At 34.4% G+C, this 25,518-nt stretch overlaps 1 protein-coding gene across 1 annotated transcript in view; it reads right to left on the reverse strand.

Annotated features, from left to right (window-relative positions):
- FSTL5 (follistatin like 5) overlaps positions 1-25,518 on the reverse strand; it is a 1,185,743-nt gene that overhangs the window by 564,787 nt on the left and 595,438 nt on the right. The window contains exon 5 of the mRNA XM_069097493.1: positions 7,871-8,067. Coding sequence (XP_068953594.1) covers positions 7,871-8,067 — 197 coding nt within the window. The remainder of the gene's footprint in view (positions 1-7,870; positions 8,068-25,518) is intronic.

Consider the following 25,518-nt stretch of genomic DNA (forward strand, 5'->3'; position numbering starts at 1 on the left):
GATGACCTGGGATTGAATCCGGGTTCAAATAGAAATTTTGAAATAATTTGCATCCCAGAAATAACTGGCTGTGTAACCTTGAGCATCATACTTAAACCAATTGCTTTAAAAAAAAAGAATGCCTGAAAGTCCTCTATTCCACTGAATGACCATATTTTCTACTGAAACATGATGCTTAGTTTTGCTTGGTAGGTGATTCTTAGTTTTAATCCAAGCTCCTTTGACCTCCAGAATATCACATCCCAAGCCCTTCAATCCCTGAGTGTAGAAGCTGCCAGATCCTGGGTTTTCCTGATTGTGTTTCCAAAATATTCAAATTGTTTCTTCCTGGATGATTGTAATATTCTCTACTTGATCTGGGAATTCCAGGATCTGGCTATAATATTCCTAGGAGTTTTCTTTTTGGAATAGGATCTTTTTCAGGAGGTGATCTGTGGATTCTTTCAACCTCTATTTTGCCCTCTGGTTCTAAAACATCAGGGCAGTTTTCCTTGAGAATTTCTTGAAGGATGATTTCTAGGTTCTTTCTCTGATCATGGATTTCAGGTAGTCCAATGATTTTTAAATTATATCTCCTGAATCTATTTTCCAGGTCAGTTGTTTTTCCAGTGAGATATTTTACCTTGCCTTCTATTTTTCCTTTGTTTGGATCTGTTTAACAACATCTTGATTTCTCATAAAATCATTAGCTTCCATTTGTTCCAATATATTTTTGAAGCAATGATTCTCCTCAGTGAACTTTTGAGATTCTTTTTCCATCTGCCAAATTTTTCTTTTTAAAGAATTCTTTTCCTCATTGCCTTTTTGAGCCTCTTTTGCCATTTGAGTTAGCCTATTTTTTAAGGTATGATTTTCCTCAGTCAGGCTGTTAACTCCCATTTCGTAATTTTCTTTTATCATTCTCATTTCTCTTCCCAATTTTTCCTCCACTTCTCTTATTTGCTTCTTAAGGTCTTCTATGGCCTATAACCAACTCGTACTTTCCTTTGAAGCTTTTGTTGCAGGACTTCTGACTTCACTGTCTTCCTCCTGTTCCATGCTTTGATCCTTTTTGTCCCCAAAATAGGAGTCTAATGTTGGAATTTTCTTTTTATTTTGTTTCTTTTGCCTGGTCATATTGCCACTCAATTGCCTGATTTTTGGGCTATTTGCCACAGTAGGATTCTCCTACCAGAAAGGGGAGATTTCATGGCAAACAAATCTGGGGCAAAGAATTATGGTAAGATATCTGGAACATGTCTTTGGTCACTGACTTGTCAGTTTTTCATGTAGATGCTCACATGGCCCCCACTATGCCAGAACAAGTGTACTATGCTCATGCTGAACAACTGGCAAAGATTGTTACCAAACATATTGTCCCTACTTTGACAACAACTGATGATCAGGTATTAGCAAAATGGGTCCACCAAACAGCAGGCCATTTGGGCATCCAGGCAACACACGAGTGGCCGCAAGATCGAGGTATTAGTATCTCTCATTCACTGTTAAAACAGATAGCAGAAGAAGACATATATGTCAATTGGAAAAGGAGAGAACTGTTCCTTGGGTAGTAACTGGAGAGATACCGTGTTTCCCCGATAATAAGACACTGTCTTATTATTTTTTTTGGAAAGAAAAACACCAGAGGGCTTATTTTCAGGGGAGGGCTTATGTTGTCCTGCCTCAGCTCTCCTCCGCAGCACTGCTCTCAATGGTGCCAGCAAGCAAATCAGTGGGGAAGAACAGGATGACGCGCTCACTGCTGCAGCTCTGATTGGATGCAGCTCGGAGCGCGGCGTGCATTTCACCCGGGGGGGTGGGGACGGTGCATACAGAGGGTACCGTAATGTAGCGTGTAGCGCAGGGGATCACCTTCACTACAGTAGTAATCTCAATAGGGCTTATTTTGGGGGGAGGGCTTATTTTAGAGGAATCTTACACAGTAAGGGGAGGGCTTATTTTCGGGATAGGTCTTACTATCGGGAAAACACGGTAGCAAAAGGAAAAGTCCCAGCCCAAATCTGACAAATAGATTATATTTGTCTACTATCACAAGATAAAGGATGCAGATTTATATGTACTTGTGTTGACACCTATTCAGATGTACTAGTGGCTTGGCTTGACCTTATAAGAATGCAACCCAGAAAAACACTTGTAAAACAATAGATCTCATAAGTCTCTATTATGGAACCCCCATGCAGATTCAAAGTGACAATGGGTCATGTTTCAAAGACAATAAAATGAAGAAGTATTGTATACCAAACAATATAGAATGGATATATCATATTCCATATTATCCACAAGCATCTGGGTTAATTGAAAGAATGAATGGATTACTGAAAGAACAGTTAAGGAAGTTAAGTTCCAATAATTCATATCAATATTGGAAGGATAATTTGTTCATGGCTTTATGTAACTTGAATAATAGACCATTGGGAGGAAGTACACCTCTAGCCAGAATGATGACCCCAAATCTGCAAATTAGAAAACATTAAACACATAAGATCCCAAATTTTGAGTGTTGGGCTTTGAGGCCAGATGTCCCAGCACCATACCCCGGAACATCTGGTTCGGTGGGGTATGATTACATTGTTTAGAGGACTTTTGGTTGGAAAGAAAAGAAATAAGAAAAATTTCCACTGGGATATGCATAAGAATCCCTAAAAATCACTTTGGACAGATTTTACCCAAATCAGGATTAGCAGCTCAAGGATACATGTATTAGCTGGAGTAATAGATTCTAATCATTGAGGATAAATTGTTGTAACATTCCATAATTTAGGTGAAGGGCCCATATAGATTCATAAAAAAAAATGATAGGATAGTTCAAGTGATTATCATTCCTTGTAAAACAATACCACTTTTAAAAACTGACCCAACTTCCAAGATAACTGTCAGAGGAACTGAAGGATTTGGTTCTACTGATAGAATAAAATCGGGAGCTAAAGTATGGGTAAAACGGAAGCCAGATAATGTTCCAAAGGATGCAGAGATTATAGCTTATGGGAGGGATAATACTATAACTATTGTTTATTCTGGAGAAGATGATTACAAAATTGTACCCTTAACTCATATATTCTACAGTAAGTGAGGCTACAATAATCTGGTTATTGTCTCTTTGCTTCTTCTTGGTTTTTTGTCTGTTCTCCTTGTTTGCTAGATTTGTTTCTGCAGGCTTGGTAGCCTCCACCTGTAGATGACTTAAGCTGGATGTCACCCCCTGTCTGCAACTGTGATATGTCACCTTTGGACCTGGCATCAAGCATATTAAGAAATGACCTCTCAAATGGGACCCCTTGGGACAGGGACAGCTCTACCTCCAATTTCAGCAGCAAGTAGCCATGGAAAAAGAGACCTTTGCCCCTTACCCCAAAATTTTGGGGCCCCATTTGTTCGGGTGGTGGGGGGAGAATGATGGGGAGCTTGTGCTCAAGCCCCACCGTAAAATATTGTTTTCTGTGTTTATTGTGTGATATCCTTGTTGTATTGTTCTGAAATTGTATTGACACCAGTTATTCCTAATGTATTTTTGCCAAGTAAGGGACATGAAAGATCTTGGTGTTGAATGTAAGGGTTATGGGACTTAAAGATCTTCTATGCCCCATTGGACTTGCTGATGTAGCAGGAAGGGGTGGGGCAAGAGGAAGTGGAAGCCAAGGTAGAGTTCTTGCGATGACTGGCATTGGCACAGCAGCAGCAATGGCCAGCAGAGGCAGCAGCAACAGTGGTGGCAGAGGTGGAGGTGGAGGTGGAGGTGTGAACTCCCTTTTTTTGAGCCAGCCAGAATTTCTGGTGAGGATTGAAACTGGGGGGAGCTGAGCTGCTGGGAGCACACTTCCTGGGAGCTGAGTAGTTGCTGTGAGTGGGGAGAAAAGGACCTTTGCCTGAGGTAGCCTGTTCTGTTTTAAAGGGTTGAGAATGTGGGTGCTTACTATATTAACATATACCAATTTTGCAGCTACTGTGATGGCTTTAACTTTCTGGTTTTGGGACTCAGTTTTCTGGTATTTTAATAAATGTTCTAGCTTTATTCCCCATGTAGAGATCATACTATATTTTGTGATTAATAACCACATCAGCATATTTATAGTTGCTGTAGGCATTGTGAATATTGCATTGCTGATACAGTAACTTTGGATAAGTCACTTCATATATCTGGGCCTCAGAGTCAACCAGTAAAATAAAAAGTTAAATACTAGATAAATCCTAAGTTCCAATACAGATCTAAATTCTGTTGTTTTATTATTTCGCTCCCCCAGAGACTCAGATCCTCCATTTTCTAGTTTAAGATTTTTACTCCAGATTATTAATTTAATTTAGGTTCACACATTGATGACAATTTTTTAAAAAATCTATTGTCCACAGCTGTGAACATAGTCCTTCTCCATACAGGAAATATAAATATATTGAGACCTAACACATGTAGAATACTGATATGAGCTGGAGGCTAGGAGTTTAGGAGCTAAATTCCTTTGGTTTCATTCTTCTTAAAGAAGTCAGAGATAAGGCAATCAATGGAATCGTGATTTTAAGTTAGATATAGAGTACAAATATTTTTTTCTATTCTCCTTTCTTTTATTCTCTCTATATTTATTCCATGTCTATAAGCATATATACAAACATGCAGACATACGTAGATGCATACATATATACATATATCCTTGCTGTACTTCATTCAGCCACTAAAGTTCTTTTCCTGAAGTGCAGATCTAATCATGTCACACCACCACCACACACTAAATAAACTCTAGTGGTTTCCTATTACCTCCAAGATCAAATAAAGAATGTTCGATTTGGTATTCAAAGCAAGGCCTTCATTGACCTAACTCCTTCCCCTAGCCTTCTTATGCCTTACTCCCCAACAGGTATCCTTCAATCCAACAACACAGGAGTCACAGCAGTTTCATAAATAAGACACTCTATCTCTCTGCTCCAACAATTTTCTCCAGATTTTTCCCATACCTGGAAGATGCTCCACTTACTAACAAACTCAACACTTACTTCCTTTAAGTTCCAAGTAAAATCCCTTCTTTTACTAGAAACTTTCTATAACCCATCTTCATTCTTGTGCCTTTCCTCTGTTAATTACTTCCTATTTATCCTGTATATATTATAGAATGTATTGTTTCCCCCAATAGAAGGTAAGCTCCTTGAGGGCTAGCATTGTCTTTTATCTCATTTTGTATCCCTTATCACTTAGCACAGTGCCTGGTTCATAGCAGGCAACTAAAATCAACAGTCTAGATCAGTGCTGATAAAAAAATGTTTAATTTCTGTAGACTCTTTCTGGATATGAAATTCCATAGAGCTGATATAATTCTCATGAAGTTAGATTTGAATTCATCATCCAAAATTCTATTAAAATATTACCTACTCCTCACAAATGCCAAATAAAGGATTGAATTAACTATTCTAAGTAATATGACAACAAACAATTAGTAATTTTATGTTTGAAAAACAAGCTTTAATTATAATAGTTTGTTAATATTTGTATATGATATTTCATAATTTGAGAAATTAACATCTCTGGAATTATCCATCTTTTTTGTTTCAGGACATGCCTTATGGGTCATATTTCATGTTTTAGTGCTATATTTAGCAATGAAAAAAATGTTTGTCTCATTTGCTGATGAGATTGTTGCTAAGCCATTCTCTACTACTAAGCTTACTCAATACTCATCAGGGAGGGGAAGGAAGCAAATAGCATTTTGAACTGTCAGTATTTCTACCTCACATTTTCATCCCCCATTTCTCTTGCATACAAGATAAAACTTTTAAAACCAAAAGGAATGTTAGAAGTGATATAATCTGACTGTCATTTTACAGATAAACTACCTAAACCAAAGAGAGGTGTAGTCCCTTATTTAAGGTCACATAGGTAGCAGCAGGATTTGAAAACAAATTATCTGGCTACAAATACAGTGTTCTTTCCACAATATGATACTGTATTTTTTAAAGAAACCTATCCTATTAGTACAAATATCATTCATGTAAGTTGCAACTTTCATCTCTGTGGTGTGTGTGTGTATTTTAAAATGTCATGTTCATTATTTCATCAGACACCATCATTATGAAAATCGTCACTAAAGTCCTACCTACACATCTCCTTGTGACCTTGAGGCATTTTCAAGGCTGTGCTAAGAACTAGCTTTGAAAGTCCTAAATAAAGAACAATGCTTGTAAGTATTAAATTAGTACTAGGTTATGTCCATTATCTGAGAAACAGCTAAGCTAAGGCTGGAAAGACATAATGATGAGATTATCTAACAGAAGATGATAATGCATGGTGTGTGTGTGTGTGTGTGTGTGTGTGTGTGAGAGAGAGAGAGAGAGAGAGAGAGAGAGAGAGAGAGAGAGAGAGAGAGAGAGAGAGAGAGAGAGTTGAAACTCATGAATAGAAACTTACCTATGGTCTGGAAAGGAAAGCAATAATAATTACCTACATTTATGTAAGTGTTTTAAGGTTTGAAAAACATTTTTTAAAGACTCTTGTACAATGGGCAGCACAAGTATTTTTTTTCCTTACATGACAAAAGAGGAAAGTGAGTTTCTGAGTATTTATTGACTTTTCTATGATAACCTATCTAGTAATATGAGCCTCTGTAATATGAGTAAAATGAAGCTCTGGAGGAGAAAGTGAGGCTACTGACCATGCACAGCCCTCCCTCACTCAAATCAAAGTCAATAGCCAGTCATATAATTTTCCCTGATGTCATGGTCCTCCTCAAAAACAAAGGACAAACACAACAACATAACAATGAGTCAAAACTGGAATATGTCTCCTGATATTTTCTAGTTATATGGGTCAGGAACCTGTGACCTTGAGACCATATGTGACCCTTTAGGTCCTCAATTGTGGCCCTTTGACTGAATACAAACTTCACATGACAAATCCTTTTATTAAGGAGATTTGTTCTATAAAACTTGGACTTAATCCAAAGGCTGCACCCAAGCACCTAAAAGGCCACATGTAGCCTCAGGGCTGCAGGTTTCTCACCCCTGGCCTACTAAATCTTCCACTACACCGTACTGCCTGACATTGTACTCTGTCATTGACTTATATCATTAGTGGGTTTGCCCACAGTGAAAAAATTACAGGTCCTTGAAGTATTGGAATATACACAAGTATCTTCATTAATAGATAATGTAGCTACCAAAATTATTTTTTGGGAGGAGTTAGGTTTCAGGTACCACTATTATCCTATCCCTATAAGTTAGTAACCTTAAAGTCATCTTGGATTCTTCCTGCAATCAATTTTATTTATTCTTCCTATATGATGTTTATTTAATTCTTTCTTGTCATTCCCACTGTTACCTTTGTTCAGTCTGCCAGCACCTTAGAATTGGACCAGATGGATGGACTCCTAAATGATTCCCTTTATTTTGATAACAATAAACACTATTTTACTCACTATTTGCAATCTGATTCCACCCTATCTTTCTGATCTAAATTCATATTATTCTCTCCTTACACTCTCATCATTACATACCCTTCATGTAACACAGTGCCTCATACAGAATAGAAACTTAAAACAGATTTTTTAATGAATCAAAAATGTCAGAACATTTAGAGAATTGAATGTCCTAGATTCTAATATATTAAGACTAATCTAACCAATTATTAAATAATGTGAAAAATACTTAACATTAAAACTATAATGAATATAATAAATAATCATATGATTAGTCATATTGAATAAACTGTAATATGCTTAATGATTTTATAAAAGTGAATATAGACATAGATTTAGTTATCTAGGAATTATATAATATATAAGTACTCTATATGTTTCTATTATATATATAGAATATATGTAATACATATGTACACACATATTATATATACCTCTGTTGTTCCAATTATAAACATACATACACTCTTTTCTCTTACCTGAGATAGTTCATTATTGTCTACAAGCCCATTGTTGTCAGAGTCAAAATATTTAAATATTTGATCCACCAGCAGCTTCTTCTGAAATATTTCATCTTCAGGTGGGTTTTCATTTTCTTGTGTAACATATTTCTGATTTTGTAGATCTAAGAAACTATTTTTCATCTTGTTGAATTCAGCAGCTTTGCACTTGTCCCCTACAAATGAAATTTTAAAATGTTTTATCAAGGGAATGATTTTAAAAATAACAGAAAACAACAGTTCAAAAAAGAAACCGTTGGTGGTTTTGACTATCAAATTCAGCTCAAAAAACATATTAAATGCATATTATGTGCGATTTAAGTGAAATAGAGGTTTTGTGGTATAGATGGAGAACTGGTCTTTGGGTTCAAATCCTAGCTTACTTTATGAATTAGACAAGTAATTTAATATAAACCTCAGGTAGTCACTGTGACTAATTTAGATATACATAGGTTGAGGGAGTTCTTCAGTTTAACAAGAATCATGGATATTTCATGTCTCTCCAACAAACATCCATTTATCTGAACCCTATAGAGGGGAAAGTATTAGATTATATAAGGGACACAGAAAAGCATATAACATAGTCCCTACTTATAGAGCTTATAATCTAAATAGAGAAATAAAGTACATCAACATTTAGGTCTTTCAAAGTTTAGTCAAAAAAGTTAAATATTTTAGTTATATTATCTTTGTTCAAGGAATAATGTCCAACATCCAAAAAACATTTACTAAATTGTCTGGTCCTCATTCGTCACCTAATTTTATGAAAATTATACTGATAAGTTCTGCAAGGAATGTTTTTAGTAATTCGAGAATTCAATACTATAATGAATCTGTATTCTCCTTATACCCATGTCTATCAAAATAACACTCCTAGATTTAAAGTAAAAGGTCAAATCTCAGCTCTACCAAATACCCATATGATCTTGTTCAAGTCATTTAAAATCTCAGGGCTTTAGATACCTTGTTTGTAAAACAGATTATATTATACTTCCTCTAAGGTTTGGTACAGCTCTAAATTTATGATTCTTTTATTCACAAATCTTCCATGTTCATTCAATGTGTAGAAGGATGAGGCTGAGGAAGGGCAGATGCTTCCTTTGGGTCTCTTGATGCAATACAGAATTTGAGCTATCTGTTATACTTACTCTCACTACACAATAGGTCCATAGATAGATAGATAGGTGGATGGATGGATAGATAGATAGATAGATAGATAGATAGATAGATAGATAGATAGATAGATAGATAGATAGATAGATGGATAGAACCTTCTTTTCTTGGAAATCATGGTAATCCATGATTCATGACCATATAACTTGCTAAAAGAGACAACTTATATCTGTATATATTGCCTTATGTTTGTTCCTTCTTCTTATGTTTCAGTTTTGCCTCAATAACCAGCTGCTAATTGTTTGGGGGCAGAGTTCACAGTTTGTATATTTATATATAAAACACATTTCTCTGTTTCATAAAGAAATAAAATACCAAAGTATTTCGATAAATACATGATTAATCAGCATAAAATCAATCTAATTTATTAAACAATTGATGTATATGCCAAATGGTTCTGAAGTTCTTCACTCAAAGGTCATTCAGGTTAAAGGAAATTAAATGATTATACACATATTATCCTCTCTGAGCCATCTCAATAAAAAGATTACTACAATGAAACATATGTAAAGCTTATAGTAAATATTACAGGAAAGGATATATTATACTAAGATTATGAATGAATATTAGAAGTTGACATTAAAGTAAGAACTTTTTTAATATCATAAACTTTTATCCATTTGGAATAACAATTTTCTTTAGAGAAGAAATTTTTCATGTGGTTGTTCACATTTGGCAATATTGCTAATAAATATTAGTTTATATCCATTGGGCACATCCTTCAGGGAATTCATTCTATATGTATTGTATATATGTGTGTGTATACACACACACACATATATATACACAAAATTATATGCACATATGAATATATACATATAGCTACATAAGTACAGATATAAACATACATGTACATGCACACACACACATACACACATACCGATGTGGAGAGCAGGGACTGTTTTATCTCCTTATTTTATTGCTGAGAGTATAAATGGCTCTCTCAAAATTACAAGACAGAGTGACGGGGCCAGGAGTTGCCTTGAGTCCTCTGAGTCCAAATCTAGTATCATCAGTGGCTGGCACTTGGTAGACACTAAAAATGCAATTCAATTCATTGTTTCAAGATGTAGGAGTAAATCTAATCTCTGTTGTGATTTCAGCAACACCTGCAATTTCAGCACTGGTCAATACCTAGGTTGGATGAATAGTATCCTGGATTCTGGATAGACTACATTTATCACTACTCCACCCCAAAAATAAAAACAAAAACATTGATTCTAAAGAGTTATAATAATGGCCCCAGGAGGGAGCAGAACAGGTCATTTAAAAAGTCAATTATGTGTAGGTGTTAGCCTGATCAGCAGATTGTTTTGCATAACTCTTTTTTTTTCCAGTGCATTCTTAGTCATAGTAAAAGCATAGTCTTATTTCCAGAGAATTGTTAGGGTTTCAATCCTATCTGAAACACTATATGTGAAATCTTAGGCAAGTCACTGAACATTTCAGTGTTCCAGGAAATTCTCCAACTTCAAGATGGAGGCAGTTTTTTTTTTAATCTGATCTGTTCTGATCTTATCTATTCTGTATCAGTAAGAGTCAAAGTCACCAATGTTTTCTGTTTTGAACTTTTAAAAATGTTATTTCAAATTAAGACCATGTATTATAGAACCCCCCTTCTATTCCCAACTTGCCAAAGAAGATCATTTCATTATATTTACTATAAAACTTTTCTTCAAGTCATTAAATACTTGGAGGCACTTTCTGAAAATATGACAAAAGAGAATCCTAGGATTTGATTGTAGGTCCTTTGTATGAATAAAACCTCTCTGACTCTTAACTTTAGAGATCTTTCCATTACAAAACAATAAAAAAAAAAGAGGTCTAGAGAGAGAACAGTGGAAATGGAGGATAAAGGTAGTTAGGGATTGTGAAGTACTTGTTCTGGTGAGGGGGAAGCATAGCAGCAGCATCCTTTTGCTATTGATCCCTGAACTCACTCCAGGAATCTTCCCTAATGAGAGTCTCTAGACCAAACACAGTCCACTCCATCCAGCAATAGACAATGGCTATGGAGAGGAACATAACAGCTACAGATACTATCCTCCCTATTTCCTCAGGAATTTAAAACTTCAGGGAAGGTATCCTCTCCCCAACCCTCATTCCCATGCTAGTTCTAGTTCTGACTCTGGTGAACGGTGCTACTACCCATTCTGGCTTTCATTATTGGAATAATTGATACATTATGTTTTTTTAATGCAAGTTGATGCTGCTCAAATGGTTTAATCCTCCACCCCCACCCCCATCCCACACACACACATCTGCTTTTCAGGAGATTTTAAGTCTGATCTTCTTTCACACTTCCTTATTACCTCCACACTTAATTGTTTAACTAGAATTTTATCTTTAATCAACACAGAGCAATGTTAAGGAATGTGAAAGGGTCTCCTGAACGTGTCATTTTGTGATGCCATATTATCCAGAAATGCTGAACCCTGAGTATGCAAAAGCCCTGAATGTGTCAAGGATGAAGCTCTCCCCTGAGCTAAAATAATGTGTTTTTTTGCATCCCATTTTCACTCCCTGTGTGTCCTTGGAACTCAAGACAGGCACCAATCAGTATCTGTTAGGCTGAGAAATGTTCCATGGGGATCCTAGAAGGTAAGCAGACCTTCCTATCTTCAGAGTCTAGCATTTCCCAAGTGAAAAGAAGGTGACTTTTTCCATTGCTTTACTCCTCTTCTGGAGGGGTTTTGTCCTTTTGCCACTTTTACTGAAACTTTATCCCTCTCATGGAGATTTCTGGTACCTCTTCCTCCCCCCTTTGTCCTGCTATCAGAAGACTGAAAACTTCTATATTGATTTTGAAGCCTTTGGGTTGCACATGCATATATCAATAAAATATAAATAAACCTAGTTTTCACATAAGTTTCATGAAGTTGTGATTGCCTCTTGACGCCTAGAAGTGGCTAAATCATTGTATATTAAGAATGGGGTGCTATAAATTTCTCTAGTATGGAGAAAGTCATTCTTTTCTTTTAGTTGTAAATTATATAAGATAATACTTATTATTAAAAGGATAAATCTATAAGTCTTTACTTACTTTTAGCTAGTAGAAATCTGTTTTTCAAACAACTTATATTATCAGGCAACACTTCATAACTCTGCTTTATTTCAAGGTCCTCTACAGTAATAGTGATATTCAAATAAGTCATTAAACTTGGTTTTCTCTAAGCTCTGCTTCTTTAAAATAATTTTTTCCTTGAAAATAATTAAGTGGAAATACTTTCTTATCGATAATCCAAAGCAACGGCTAAATACGTTGGTATGAATTAAATAAAAAGTTCTTGTAATTTTAAATGAACTGAAGCAAAAAAATATGATGTTATATAAGTAAAATTGGATAATTATAAAAGGCCTCATATCATTTTGACATTTTCCCTAAGTTTTTATTCCACTAAGAAAAATAATCCTCCATTAACATGCTACTCTGACGTCTCATGGAGGAATGGAAGTGAGGCAGGATTGTCAAAAGGCCTGCACTGGAGAAAAATCACTAACATATTTTACTGATTTGTTGGAGGTGTCAAGTATGATTTAGAGATGAATATTCAGTCTGTTGCTAGATCACCTCAACTAGTCACCCATTTGGCCTTAGGCTATTCTTTTGTTTGTTTGTTTTGGTCTCCACAAACTACAAGCCAAGTAACCAAGTTATACAAGTGTTGCCATTTATTTGCTGGCAGAATGAGAAACTAACAATTATTAAATGAATGGGCATTGTTCTGGAGTAACAAATTACTATAGCTTTAAGAATGGTTGGTAAATAGTATGCTATTTTCTTCAACACAGATATCAAGGCAGGTTAGCTCCCTATGCTCATTAACTCACTCATCAAACATTTAAGGGTCAACATTCTGAAGGTAGAAGCATGGCTTAGTGGATAGAATACTACAGGACCCAAGACCCGGGTTCCAATCCCACCTCTAATACTTACTAGGTTGTGATCCTAGGCAAATTATTAAGCAATGCTCAGCCTTAGTTTATTGGTCTATGCAATAGCACAACCTACTTGATAGAGTTGTTATAAGGATCAAACTAAGATATATGTAAAGTGCTTTATACATGTTAAGGCATTTATATATATATATATATATATATATACATATATATATGCACACAATATAGATAAAGAGATATCTATAACTATACATATGTATACATACATATATTTATACACACGTAATACTTCAAAACATGTGTGTCTGAATATATTTAACTACTAGTATTACTTGCAGCATATGAAAGTAATGTCAACTCTAAATACAACTTATTTCAGAATATTTTCTCATGTTATAATATTTTTATTTGAAATATTAAAAGATCCATCTCTGAGTGATTTCAGTCAATACCAAGCACAGAGACAAAATCTAAAATATACATCATGAGAACAAAGCTGTTAACAAACAACATTTAAAGGAGGGTCAGCATTATAGTTAAGGGACCTGAAGTCATACAATATTAGAAACTTGTAATAACTAGCATTTACATAGCATTTTAAGGTCTACTAAGTACTTTACAAATATTTAATTTTATCCTCACCAAAATCCTGGAAAATAAACATTAGTATCCCCATTTCACAGATGAAGAAATTGAAGTAGACAGAGGTGAATTGACTTACCCAGGGTCATATAGCTAATAAGTGTTTGAGGCTGGATTTGAACACAGGTTTTATTGACTCCAAAGGTAGTACTTTAACCATGTCACCACACTATTTGTCAAAAACAAACAAAATAATAGCTGGGATTCATGGAACACTTTAAGATCTGCAATGTGCTACACAAATATTATCTTATTTGAACCTCAGAACAACCCTGGAAGGTTGGTGCAATTATTATCCACATACTACAAACAAGGAAACTGAGGCAGAGTTTAGGGACTTGTCCAGGGTCACACAGATAGTTTATGTCTGGAGCAGGATATGAACTCAGGATTTTATTTTAATAGTGTTTTTATTTTATTTTTTCTCAGTTACATGTGAAAACAGTATTAATTCTGGTTTTTTTTTTTAGCAATTTTTGAGCTATAAATTCACTCCTTTCCCTCTCCCCTCCTTGAAACATCAAGCACTTTGATAGAGATTACACATGTGCAGTCATGCAAAATTTATTTCCATATTACTCATGTTTCAAAAGAAAACACAGACCTTCAAAAAATAAAGTAAAAAAATATCTGTTTTGATCTGTATTCAGACCATCAGTTCTTTGTCTGGAGATGGATAGCATTTTTTCATCATGAATCCTTTGGAACTGTCTTGGATCACTGTATTGCTGAGAATAACTAAGTCATTGAATTCATGTCTTCTTGATTCCAAATCCATTACTTGCACCATCTATTTGCTTTCTGTAATAAGATAAGATTAAGGGGAGAAATAACAACCTTCAAATATTTGAAAAAGTTGTTATTTTGAATAAGTATTAGATTTATTCTTCATAGCTACATTAATTAGAATAACTGGAAATTATATTTATATACTCATTTCAGATTTCAGCTTAATGTAAGTGTTTTCTAAGTTAGAAGCACCCAAAAGTCAATCAAACATGCACTTAATAAGTCTAAGTCTACACTGGAACTGCTGTACTAGGTACTGGGATACAAAGACCAAGGTAAAACCCTCAAGAATCTTACATTCTGTTAGAAGGAAGAAGCAAGTACATATATGAGTATACATAAAATACGTACAAAAGGAATGCAAAGTTGACTGCTATTTTGTTGGAAAGGGGAAGGAATTAGAAAGTGAGGGACATCAGGAAAGGATTGACAGAGAAGGCCAAGCTGGAATCGAGTCGAATGAAACTAAGGATTCTGAGAACTGGAAAGGATGAAAGATTATATTCCATGCAAAAGTCTGCACAATTGCATGGATTATAATCTTTCATCTTTTCTAGTCCTAGATGAGGAAAGAATGTCTTTTGTAAGGAGTCATTGATTTCCTGCCATTAGTAGCAACAAAAAGTTGGATAGACTTATCAGGGTCTTGAGCATCAAAGTTTCTGACACCAGCCATGAAACCATAGTCATGTTGCAAGACATTTTTTGCATTTTTAAAATGAAAATTGACAACATTGGTCAAACTAAAACTCATAGATTTGTTGTGTGAAAATACTAAAATATGTAAAAGTATCATATAAATAGGAGTTATTATTATTTTATCATTGCCTACAGACGTAATATAAACAGAGAGGTGACACAGTAGATAGAGTACTGGGCCCAGAGTCAGGAAGACCTGAGTTCAAATTTGACCTCAGATAGTTACAAACTGTGTGACTCTGGGCAAATCATTAAATCCTGTTTGCCTCAGTTTCTTTATATCTCAAATAAGCTGGGGTAGGAAATGGCAAACCACTGTAGTATCTTCATCAATAAAAAAAAAAAATGGGAGCATGCAGAATCAGATATGACTGAAATTACTAAACTACAGCAATTAGTAGGTTTAATAAAAATTGGAGGCAGAATACTAAGTTCTGATTCCTGACTTGTACACTGAACCTCTCTTCACACAATTGTAAAATACAGATAAGAATAATTCTAAGTCTTACTTCATAGTAATGTGTGCATGGGGGGATGTATTTAAATATTGTTATAATATGCTATTATTATTATTTTCTTTGTCAGTATTACTATTATTGCTATTATTATGTCATGTGAAGTTGGACTAGATGACTCCTAAGGTTCCCTCAAATTCCAAGATTTTATAAGATGTGTCATAAAGTGTTAACATTTATGAATAATGTAAACCAATCTCATCATATACTCAAACTTATTTTATTATCAATTCTATCTAAATGTGTATAATCTCAGCATTATCTCTCTACTAGTTTTTTTTATACATCATGAGAGCAACACTGTCAACAAGTGCCTTTTAAAGGAGGGTGAGCTTTATAGTTAAAGGACTTGAAGACATACAATATTAGGAATTCAGTTTAGTGCTATGCTGAGTCTAACCTGGAAACATAAAAGATTTGAGTTTAAATCCTTTGACAGTTAAAGACTCTGAATCTGTATTCCTTATGAGGCCACTGTGAGAAAAAAATAACTTTAAACTGCATAAATGTGAGTTATTATAGATATTATTTTTTACTTCCTGGTGTTCTAAAAACATTTAGGAAGGGATAGGGACCCTTACACAGAAAATACTTTCTTTGTCTGTGGGAAGAGTAATAACCAACTAAGGAGTACTCCCAATGTTTTACCTTATGATCATTTATAAGAATACAAAGATGACTATGGAGGGCAAACATCACTCACATTAGAAAAAAATATCTTTATCATTCTCTAAATTCAGTTTTATTAAGCTTAAGTTGGAATAAATTAGTGGTTTCCAAATGTGAACCGGAAAACATTTTTTGGTAACTTTTTATGACAAACAGTATTTTTAATGAAAACTAAATTTATCTCTAATAGGACTTCACTAGAATTTTTCTTTGACATTACTCATCTACCTTTCTCAAAACACAAACAATAAATCTTCCTTTTCTTAATGGAGAAGTACTTGAAGCAGTTAACTTTCTTATGTTCCACAAATGTAATTGCAGCACTTCTAATTTGTCTCTAAGATATACTAAAATCTTTGAAATTTAAAGAATATGATTCTACTTCTGGAAACAAGATGGAAGAGCAAGCAGTAATTGCTGTAGCTCTCCCATATTCACCTCAAAGCAATTATAAAATAGCAACTTAGAACAAATCCTGGAACAGCAGAAAGATAGGGTGGAGTGGAATTTTAACTTGGGAGATTTGGAGGATCACAAAAAAAAAGTCATTCTCACTCAGGCAAAAGGGGAGCACATTCCAGGACAGGAAGTGTTGCAGCAAGCCCGTACTGAGCCCCACCTCAGCAAACCAGAGGGAGATCCTGAGTCCCAATGTGGTGGGACAGGTAAATGCCTAAACCAGGACTCCCCATGATGCCTTAGTATAGGCAGGGGAACTGGCAGACTTCAACTCCAGAATCACCGTGTTTCAACACAACCCAGGGCAAAAAGACAAGTAGTCAAACTTTATGTACTTCAGCACAACCCAAGGAAAACAGGCACCCTCTAGCAGTCTAACTTCTACATGCTTCAGTGTAGCCTCAGGGTAATGTAGAAACACCCCACCAATACTCGGCATATGCCAGACACAACTATTGGCTCAGCACTAGTTAAACTGCCAGATACCAATGGCTTCCAGCAGCACCAGCAACTACCAATCGCACTCCCTCAACAAAATACCACACACAAAGATTTCCCAAGGGCCTCAGGGCAAGAGCAGTGCAGCACAAGGTAAATAATCAGTATTTGCATCCATTGACACAAGAAACTGGAGACAGAGCTCCTTCCACAGTGGGAGCAGAGCTCAAATTTAAAACAAAGGAAAAAGTCAAATATATATATATATATATATATATATATATATATATATGAGCAAATAACAACAACAAAGAATCTGACCATAGAACATGATTTTTGTGACTAGGAAAAGGAAGACACAAACTCAGAAATGGAAAACAATGACAAAACATCTCTGGGCAAAACCACAAAGAAAAGCAGGGAGTGCTCTCAAGTCCAGAAAAAAAAAAAACCTCTTAAAAGGGCTCAAAAATGAGTTTAAAAATCATATATCATAGGAAGAAGAAAAATTGGAAAAAATGAGAATAATGCAAAAGAATTGGTAATAAACAAACAAACAAAACAAACAAAGAAATAAAAAAGAAAAACACAACAGCTTGTAAAACTGTTTAAAAAGTAGAATTGGCCAAACGGAAAAGAAGATAAAACAATTAGCTGAAGGAAAAAAAAAATCTGAAGGAATACAATTGGCCTAATGGGAAAAAAAAAAGAAAATATAAAAACTGATTGAGGAAAACAACACCTTAAAATTTACAATTGGGCAAAGGAAAGCAAATGGGTCTATGAGATATCAAGAATCAAACAAAAACAAAAGAATGAAAAACAATGGAAGAAATTTTCAAATACATCTTGGGAAAAAACAACTGAACCAGAAAACAGATGCAGGAAACATGATATCAGAATTACTGGACTACCTGAAAGCCATAATCAAAAGGAAGACCTGAACACCATATTTCAAGAAATTATCTTGGAAAACTGCCCTGAAGTCCTAGAACCAGAGGAATAAACAGGTATTGTTTGAGCCCACCGACCACCTCAGAGGGAATGACATTAAAACAATTAAGGCATGAGAAAGAAGAGTATGAAGGAGTAATTTATTTCACATGAAGAGGCACAAAAGACCTATGCAGGGTGGGTGATGAACATTGCTTGAACATTACTTTCATTAGTATTGGGCTCAAAAAGGGAACTATATATACAATCATTTGAAAACCTAAATCTATCTTACCCAACAGGGAAGTAGAAGGGTAGGAGATATGGTAAGGGTTGGAGTGTGGAGTTGGAAAGAATGAGACCTGACAGAAAGAAGAACAGATCAGCAGAAGTGGTAGATGCAAAACTATGAAAGCAAAGGTGAAAGGAAACAGATGACAAGTGGGAGGAAGAATAGGATGGAAAGAAATATATAGGTAGTAAACATAACTGTGAATGTGAATGGGGTGAACTTTCCCATAAAATGGAAGCAGATAGCATAGTGGAAAAAAACATATCAGAGTCCTCAATATGTTGTTTACAAGAAGCACACTTTAAGCAAAGAGTCACACACAGAGTTCAAGTATAACACTGGAGCAGAATATATTATGCTTCAGTTGAAGCTTAAAAAAAAGAAGGGTAGTAATTCTGATTTCAGACAAAGCAAAAGCAAAAATAATCTAATTAAAAGAGATAAAGAAGGAAGCCAAATCTTAGTAAAAGTTAGCATAAACAATGAAGCAATATGAATAATAAACATATATGCTTCAAGTGATATACCATCCAAATTCTTAAAGAAAAAATTAAGTGAGTCACAAAAAGAAATATACATCAAAACCATACTAACCAAGGAACTCAACTTTCCCCACTTGGAACTTTGTAATTCCAGTCAGAAAATAAACAACAAAGAAACTAAGGAGGTAAAGAAGTTATTAGAAATGTTAGATATGACAAGCCTTTGGAGAAAACTGAATGTGAATAGAAAGTAATATACCATTTTTCTCAGCAGCACATGGCCTTTGTGCATAAAAAACTAAAAATCAAATGTAAAAAGGCAGAAATATTAAATCTGTTCCTCTCAGATCATAAGAAAATATGAAAGTACATTCAACAAAGGGCAGTGGAAAATAGATTAAGAATTAATTGGAAATTAAATAATCTAATCCTTAAGAATAAGTGGGTCAAGGGGCGGCTAGATGACACAGTGAGTAAAGCGCTGGCCCAGAGTCAGGAGGACCCATGTTCGGTTCTGGCCTCAGACACTTAACACCCACACACACAAAAAAAAACTAGCCACATAACCTTGGTCAATTTACTTAACTCCAATTGCCCTCCAAAAGGCAAAAAAAAAAAAAAAAAGGAATAAGTGGGTCAAAGAACAAATCATAAAAGCAATCAATAATTTCATTAAAGAGAATGACAACAAAAAGACAATATACTAACATTTATGGAATGCATCCAAAGGAGTACTTAGGGGAAAATTTATTTCTCTAAATTCCTACATCAACAAAAAGGTAAAAAAAAAAAAAGACATATCAATGAATTGAAAATGCAATTAAAAACTAGAAAAAGAACAAATTGAAAATCATCAACTTAGGCTAAATTGAACATTCTTAAAATCAAAGGTGAGATTAATAAGACTGAAAGTTATTTTTTTTAATGAGCTAATAAATAAATCTAGGAGCTGGCTTCATGGGAGAAAAAACAAACAAAACAATAAGACAGAAAAACCATTGGTTACTTTGCTTAAAAAAAAGAAAGAAGAAAATTAAATATACATTACGAAAAATTAAAAGGGTGAAATCAGCATCAACAAAGAAGAAATTAAAGCAATTAGGAAACATTTTGCCCAATACGTGCCAATAAGCCTGACAATCTGAGTGCAAATGATGAATATCAATGAAGATATAAATTACCTAGATTCACATATTAGGAAACAGAACACCTAAATAACCCCATCTTAGACAACAAAAGCTATTGAACAAGCTTATTCATTGTACTGTCTAGGAAAAAAGTCTCCACGGGCAGAAAGAAGGGTTCATGAGTGAATTCTATCAAAAATTTAAAGAACAATTAATTACAATACTATATAAACTACTTGGAAAAATAGGCAAAGAAAGAGTTCTCCCAAACTTCTTTTATGACGCAAATATGCTGCTGTTACCTAAAGAAAGAATAGTTAAAATAGAGAAAGAAAATTATAGATAAATATCCCTAATAAATATTGATGCAAAATTTTGAACAAAATAGTAGCCATGTGATTACCACAGTAAGAAAAGGTGGGATTTATACTTGTAATGCAGTGTAGGTTCAATGTTAGGAAAACTATCAACATAACTGAACATATCATTAAAAAAATCCACAACAGAAATCATATCTTAATAAATGCTGAAAAAGCTTTTCACAAAATACAGCACCCATTCCTATTAAAAATACCAGAGAATACTAATAAATGGAGTTTTATTTAAAATGATATGCAATATCTATATAAACCATGAGCAAGCAAGCAATATCAGTAATGGTTAATTTTCTAGTTTCTAGTTAACCTAGAAACTTCCCAGTAAGAATACAGGTAAAACAACAATGTTAATTATCACCACTATTATGCAATATAGTAGTAGAAATATTAGCTATAGTAATAAGAGAAGAAAGGAAATTGAAGGAATTAGAGTAGGCAATGAGGAACCAAAATCAATCTTTGAAAATATGAAATATACTTAGAGAACTCAATCACATCAACTTAAAAGTTATTTGAAATAATTAATAACTTTAGCAAACTTGCAGGATACATTATAAGCCCTGATAAGTCAGCAGCATTTCTTTATATGACAAATAAAGCCCAGAAGCAAGAGACAGAAGAGATTTAATATGAAATAACTGTAAACATAAAATGCTTAGGAGTCTACTTGCCAAAACAGACCCAGGAACTATATGGAAACAATTACACAACACTTTTCATACAAATAAATTCAGATCTAACAATTAGAAAAATATCAATTTCTTATGGATACACTGAGTCAACACACAAAAAAATGACAATTCCACTAAACTAATTTATCTACTCAGAGTCATACTCATCAAACTAAAAAAAAAACATCATTTCATAGAGCTAGAAAAAAAATTAAATTATTGGGAAGAACAAAAGGTTAAGAATATCAAGGGAATTAATGAAAAAAAAAACTAAGGAAAGCAACCTAGCATCACTAGATCTCAAATTATATTATAAAGCAGTAATCATCAAAATCATCTAGTACTCACTAAGAAATAGAGAAATGGATTAGTGGAATAGATTAGATACAGAAGACATAGCAGTCAATGACCACAATAAGCTAGTGATTGATAAATCCTAAGACTCCAACTTTTGGGATAAGTACTCACATTTGACAAAAACTGTTTGGTAAAACTAGAAAACAATATGACACAAACTAGGTATAGAGCAAAATCTCAAACCATGTACCAAGATAAGGTGAAAATGGGTACATGATTTAGATATAAAGGGTAACACCATAAACAAATTTGAAGAGCAAGGAATAGTTCTCCTGTTAGAACTATGAAGGGAAGAATTCATGACTAAACAAGAGCTAGATAGGATTATAAAACATAAAAGATATAGTTTCGATCATATTAAATTCAAAAGCTTTTGCACAAATAGAACCAATGCAACCAATATTAGAAGAAAAGTAGAAAGCAGAGAAATAATCTTTACAGAAAGTGTCTCTTGGGGCAGTTAGGTGGCGCAGTGAGTAAAGTGCTGGCCCTGGAGTCAGGAAGATCCGCGTTTGGTTCCATCCTCAGACACTTAACACCCACACACCCACCCACACACACACACACACACAAACCTAGCCATGTAAACTTGGGCAAGTTACTTAACCCCAATTGCCCTATACAAGGCAAAAAAAAAAAATGTGTCTCTGATAAAGGCCTCATTTCTCAAATATATAGAGAACTGAGATAAATTTGTAACAATACAAGCCATTCCTCAATTGATAATTGGTCAAAGGAGATGAACAGGCAGTTTTCAGATGAAGAAATCACAGTGATTTATAGGCATATGAAGAAGTGCTCTAAATCACTTTTTATTAGAGAAATGGAAATTAAAACAACTATGATGTACCACCTCATGCCTATCAAATAGGTTTAAAATCACTAAAAAGAAAAAAAAAATGATAAATGTTGGAGAGGATATAGGAAAATAGGGACACTGATGCAATGTTGGTGAGGTTGTGATCTGATCCAACCATTTTGGAGAGCAATTTGAAACTATGCCCATCCTGAAAAGACTTGTAAAAACTTATGTAAAGTTAAATGGACAGGACCAGGATAGCATTTTACACAATACCAGCAGCATTATGTGATGATCAACTATGAATGATTCAGTTCTCAACAATACAATGATCCAAGACAAATATAAGGGACTAACAAAGGAATATGTTATCCATATCCAAATAAAGAACTGATGGACTCTGAATGCAGGTGAAAGCATATTTTCCCTTACTTTATTCTTTTTCATTTTTTTCTTTTATCTGTTTCTTTCTTCACAACTGTGACTAATATGGAAATAATTTTACATTAGAGCCCATGTATAAGCTATATTAACTGTCTACCATTTTCAGAATAGAGGAGGGGAAGAAGAAAAAATTGGAACTCAAAATCCCGTAAAAATGAATGATAAAAATTTCCATGATGTTTCTAGGGAGAAAATAAAATATTGTTAAAATGTTTAAAATTTTAAATTCAAAGAAATCTAATTTTTCAAAATTTCATTTTAAAAGTCAATACATCATGGGGCGGCCAGGTAGCACAGTGAGTAAGAGCACTGGCTCCAGTGTTGAGAAGACCTGGAGATCGAATCCTGGGCTCAGACACTTAGCACCCACCCATAAACACCTGGCCGTGTAACCTTGAGCAAGTTACTTAACCCCAATTGCTTTAAAAAAAAAAAAAAAAAGGTTAAAAAATCCTTCAAAAAAAATCATTATGCAAGTTTTTTTTTTCTTCCCTCTTCTTTTTTTAATGATCTGAAAATAATCAGTTACTAACAGAACACTTCAGCATATTTTGTTTTTTTTTAATTATTTTGTACCTTGAAGAGAAGATTAAGTGGTTTGACTAATTGCCTTAATATGCATTTTGAGCAAAACAATAAGGAGAACCACCTAAAACATTGGAAAAAACAACAAAAAACATCCCCACATAACTAGTGCTAGATGTAAGATTTTAAATTATGGACAAGACCAAAGTACAAATCAAATTCCCCAGACTAATTTATGAAATATGAAGAACTAGACATAGAATACTTAAGCATGGAAAGAATAAGAAAGTTGTATTCTTAGATGATATTTACTTATTTATTCTTATCTAGAGAAAGGAAATAGATCTTTGTGTATGTACCTATGAATATGCACATAACAGTAAATAGTTAAATATTTGTGATTTCATCAAAGCTCTATGTTAATAAATTTTGTTGTGAGAATGCTCTCCACCCTACTATGACTGAATATTTTTGACACAGATTTAGATGTTACCTAATCTAAGGTTCAGATCATGAGATAATAGATTTAAAGCTGAAGGAGATGGCAGAAGTCATCAAGTACATCCCCTCATTTTGCAGATGAGGAAACTAAGTCCTAGAGAAGTGAGGTAACTTACCTAGTATATAATTTACCTAACATACCACAGGTGTTATGTTGCTGAGCTGGGATTTGAATTATGTCTTCTGCTTCCAAAGCTCTTTTGATAGTCAGGTGGGTGGAGGTGGGGATGAAGGTAAAAGGATAGAAAAATGCTTTGAACAGGATGAGGATTTAGAGGTGGAGGGGATTTTAGAGGACACATAGTCTTAAAATCATAGGATCATAGCTGTCCTAGAGGTCTTCTTGGTGACCCTTCCCCCTCTTTTTACAATTTAGGAAATTAAGGCCTGGGGAGGTTAAAAGACTCGTTCGTAGTCATGCATCTAGTAAGTAATTGATAGAACCAGATTTCTGACTGAATTGCTCTGAGTTTACATCCAGTCCTCTTTTAATTTTGTCATGGTTCCTAATATATATGATGACTATCCCTTTTGCTTCCAGTCTGCCAATCAACACAGGGGTCTAGAAGACTGACGGGGGGATGTTCAAAGAGAACTAAATAATTGTGTACACAAGAAAGGGGGATAATACCTAGGAAGAAGGGAATAAAAAACTGAAGATGGAAACAGAAGGGCAAAATGAGAAGGAATTTAGAGGGGGAAAATGGAGAAAGGGAAAGTGGCATAACAAAAAGAAGGCAGAAGAAAGAAACTTATTGGGCAAAAGAAAGTAAATAGGACAAAACCATTAGCAAGTTGTTTACATTTTTAGACTTATGTGAAATGTCTCTAAACTGTCTACATTTATCTTCTTTATTTCTTCCCATACTACTCCTGATAAAAGAAGCATACTAATTTGTCGACTTGCCTGTGTCAAGTACAATCCTACCTTTTCTGGTGTGGGTGGAGAAACTGCCATTTTTAGAGAAAGATTGTTTTGGGGGATGGAAAGGCTCTTACTTTAACAATAGAGTAGTCATCTATCCCAAGTAAACTCAGAACAAAACTACTATTGATATATTTTTTTCTAATAACTAATCTTTGTTTGGGAATGTATGGTATCTGAGTTCCACACAAAAAAGGAGAACATGTGAAAAGAAAACACTTATGGGAGATGTAATAGTTGTCTTATGAGATTTGCAGGGCTGTCACTTGGAAGAGGGATTAGACTTGTTCTTCTTGACCACAGAAGGAAAAAAAAAATGTGGAATAATGTGTAGACATTGCAAAGAATTAAAGTAGGTTTGATTTTAATATGAGAAAAAAATTCCTAACAATTTTTGTATGTTTATTTTTACCTATTCAAACATGGAACAGACACTTTGGAAGATTAAAGATTCTCCAATACATAAGGTTATCAAGCAGAAACTGGATGACTATTTCATTGTCTGTATTGGAGACTAGGCAATGTTTTTTTTCTTTGGTAATATGAACGTTTTGTATCAGATGGTCCTTGATGTCTATTCCAAAAACAAAACTCCAATTTTAGCAAAAATATTCAAACATGATATTAATTTGATATAATTATTATTTCTCTCTGTCTTACTGGTTGCTTTTTGTATAACAGATTTAGGACTAGATGGTATTTTAGAAATTATCAGTATAATTCTATCATTTTACTGCAAAAAGAAACTGAAACCTAGTGAGATTTAGTGATTTTTCCCAAGGTCACATAGCTAATAAGTGGAATTCTCATTGTTCAGTCATTTCAGTTGCTTCTAAATCTTTGTGACCCCATTTTAAAATTTGGTGTGTGTGTGTGTGTGTGTGTGTGTGTGTGTGTGTGTGTGTGTGTG

Source organism: Petaurus breviceps, unplaced genomic scaffold (assembly GCF_028583685.1).
Source record: "Petaurus breviceps papuanus isolate PSGF00001 unplaced genomic scaffold, PetGlider_PUasm1.0 126, whole genome shotgun sequence".
NCBI lineage: Eukaryota > Metazoa > Chordata > Mammalia > Diprotodontia > Petauridae > Petaurus > Petaurus breviceps.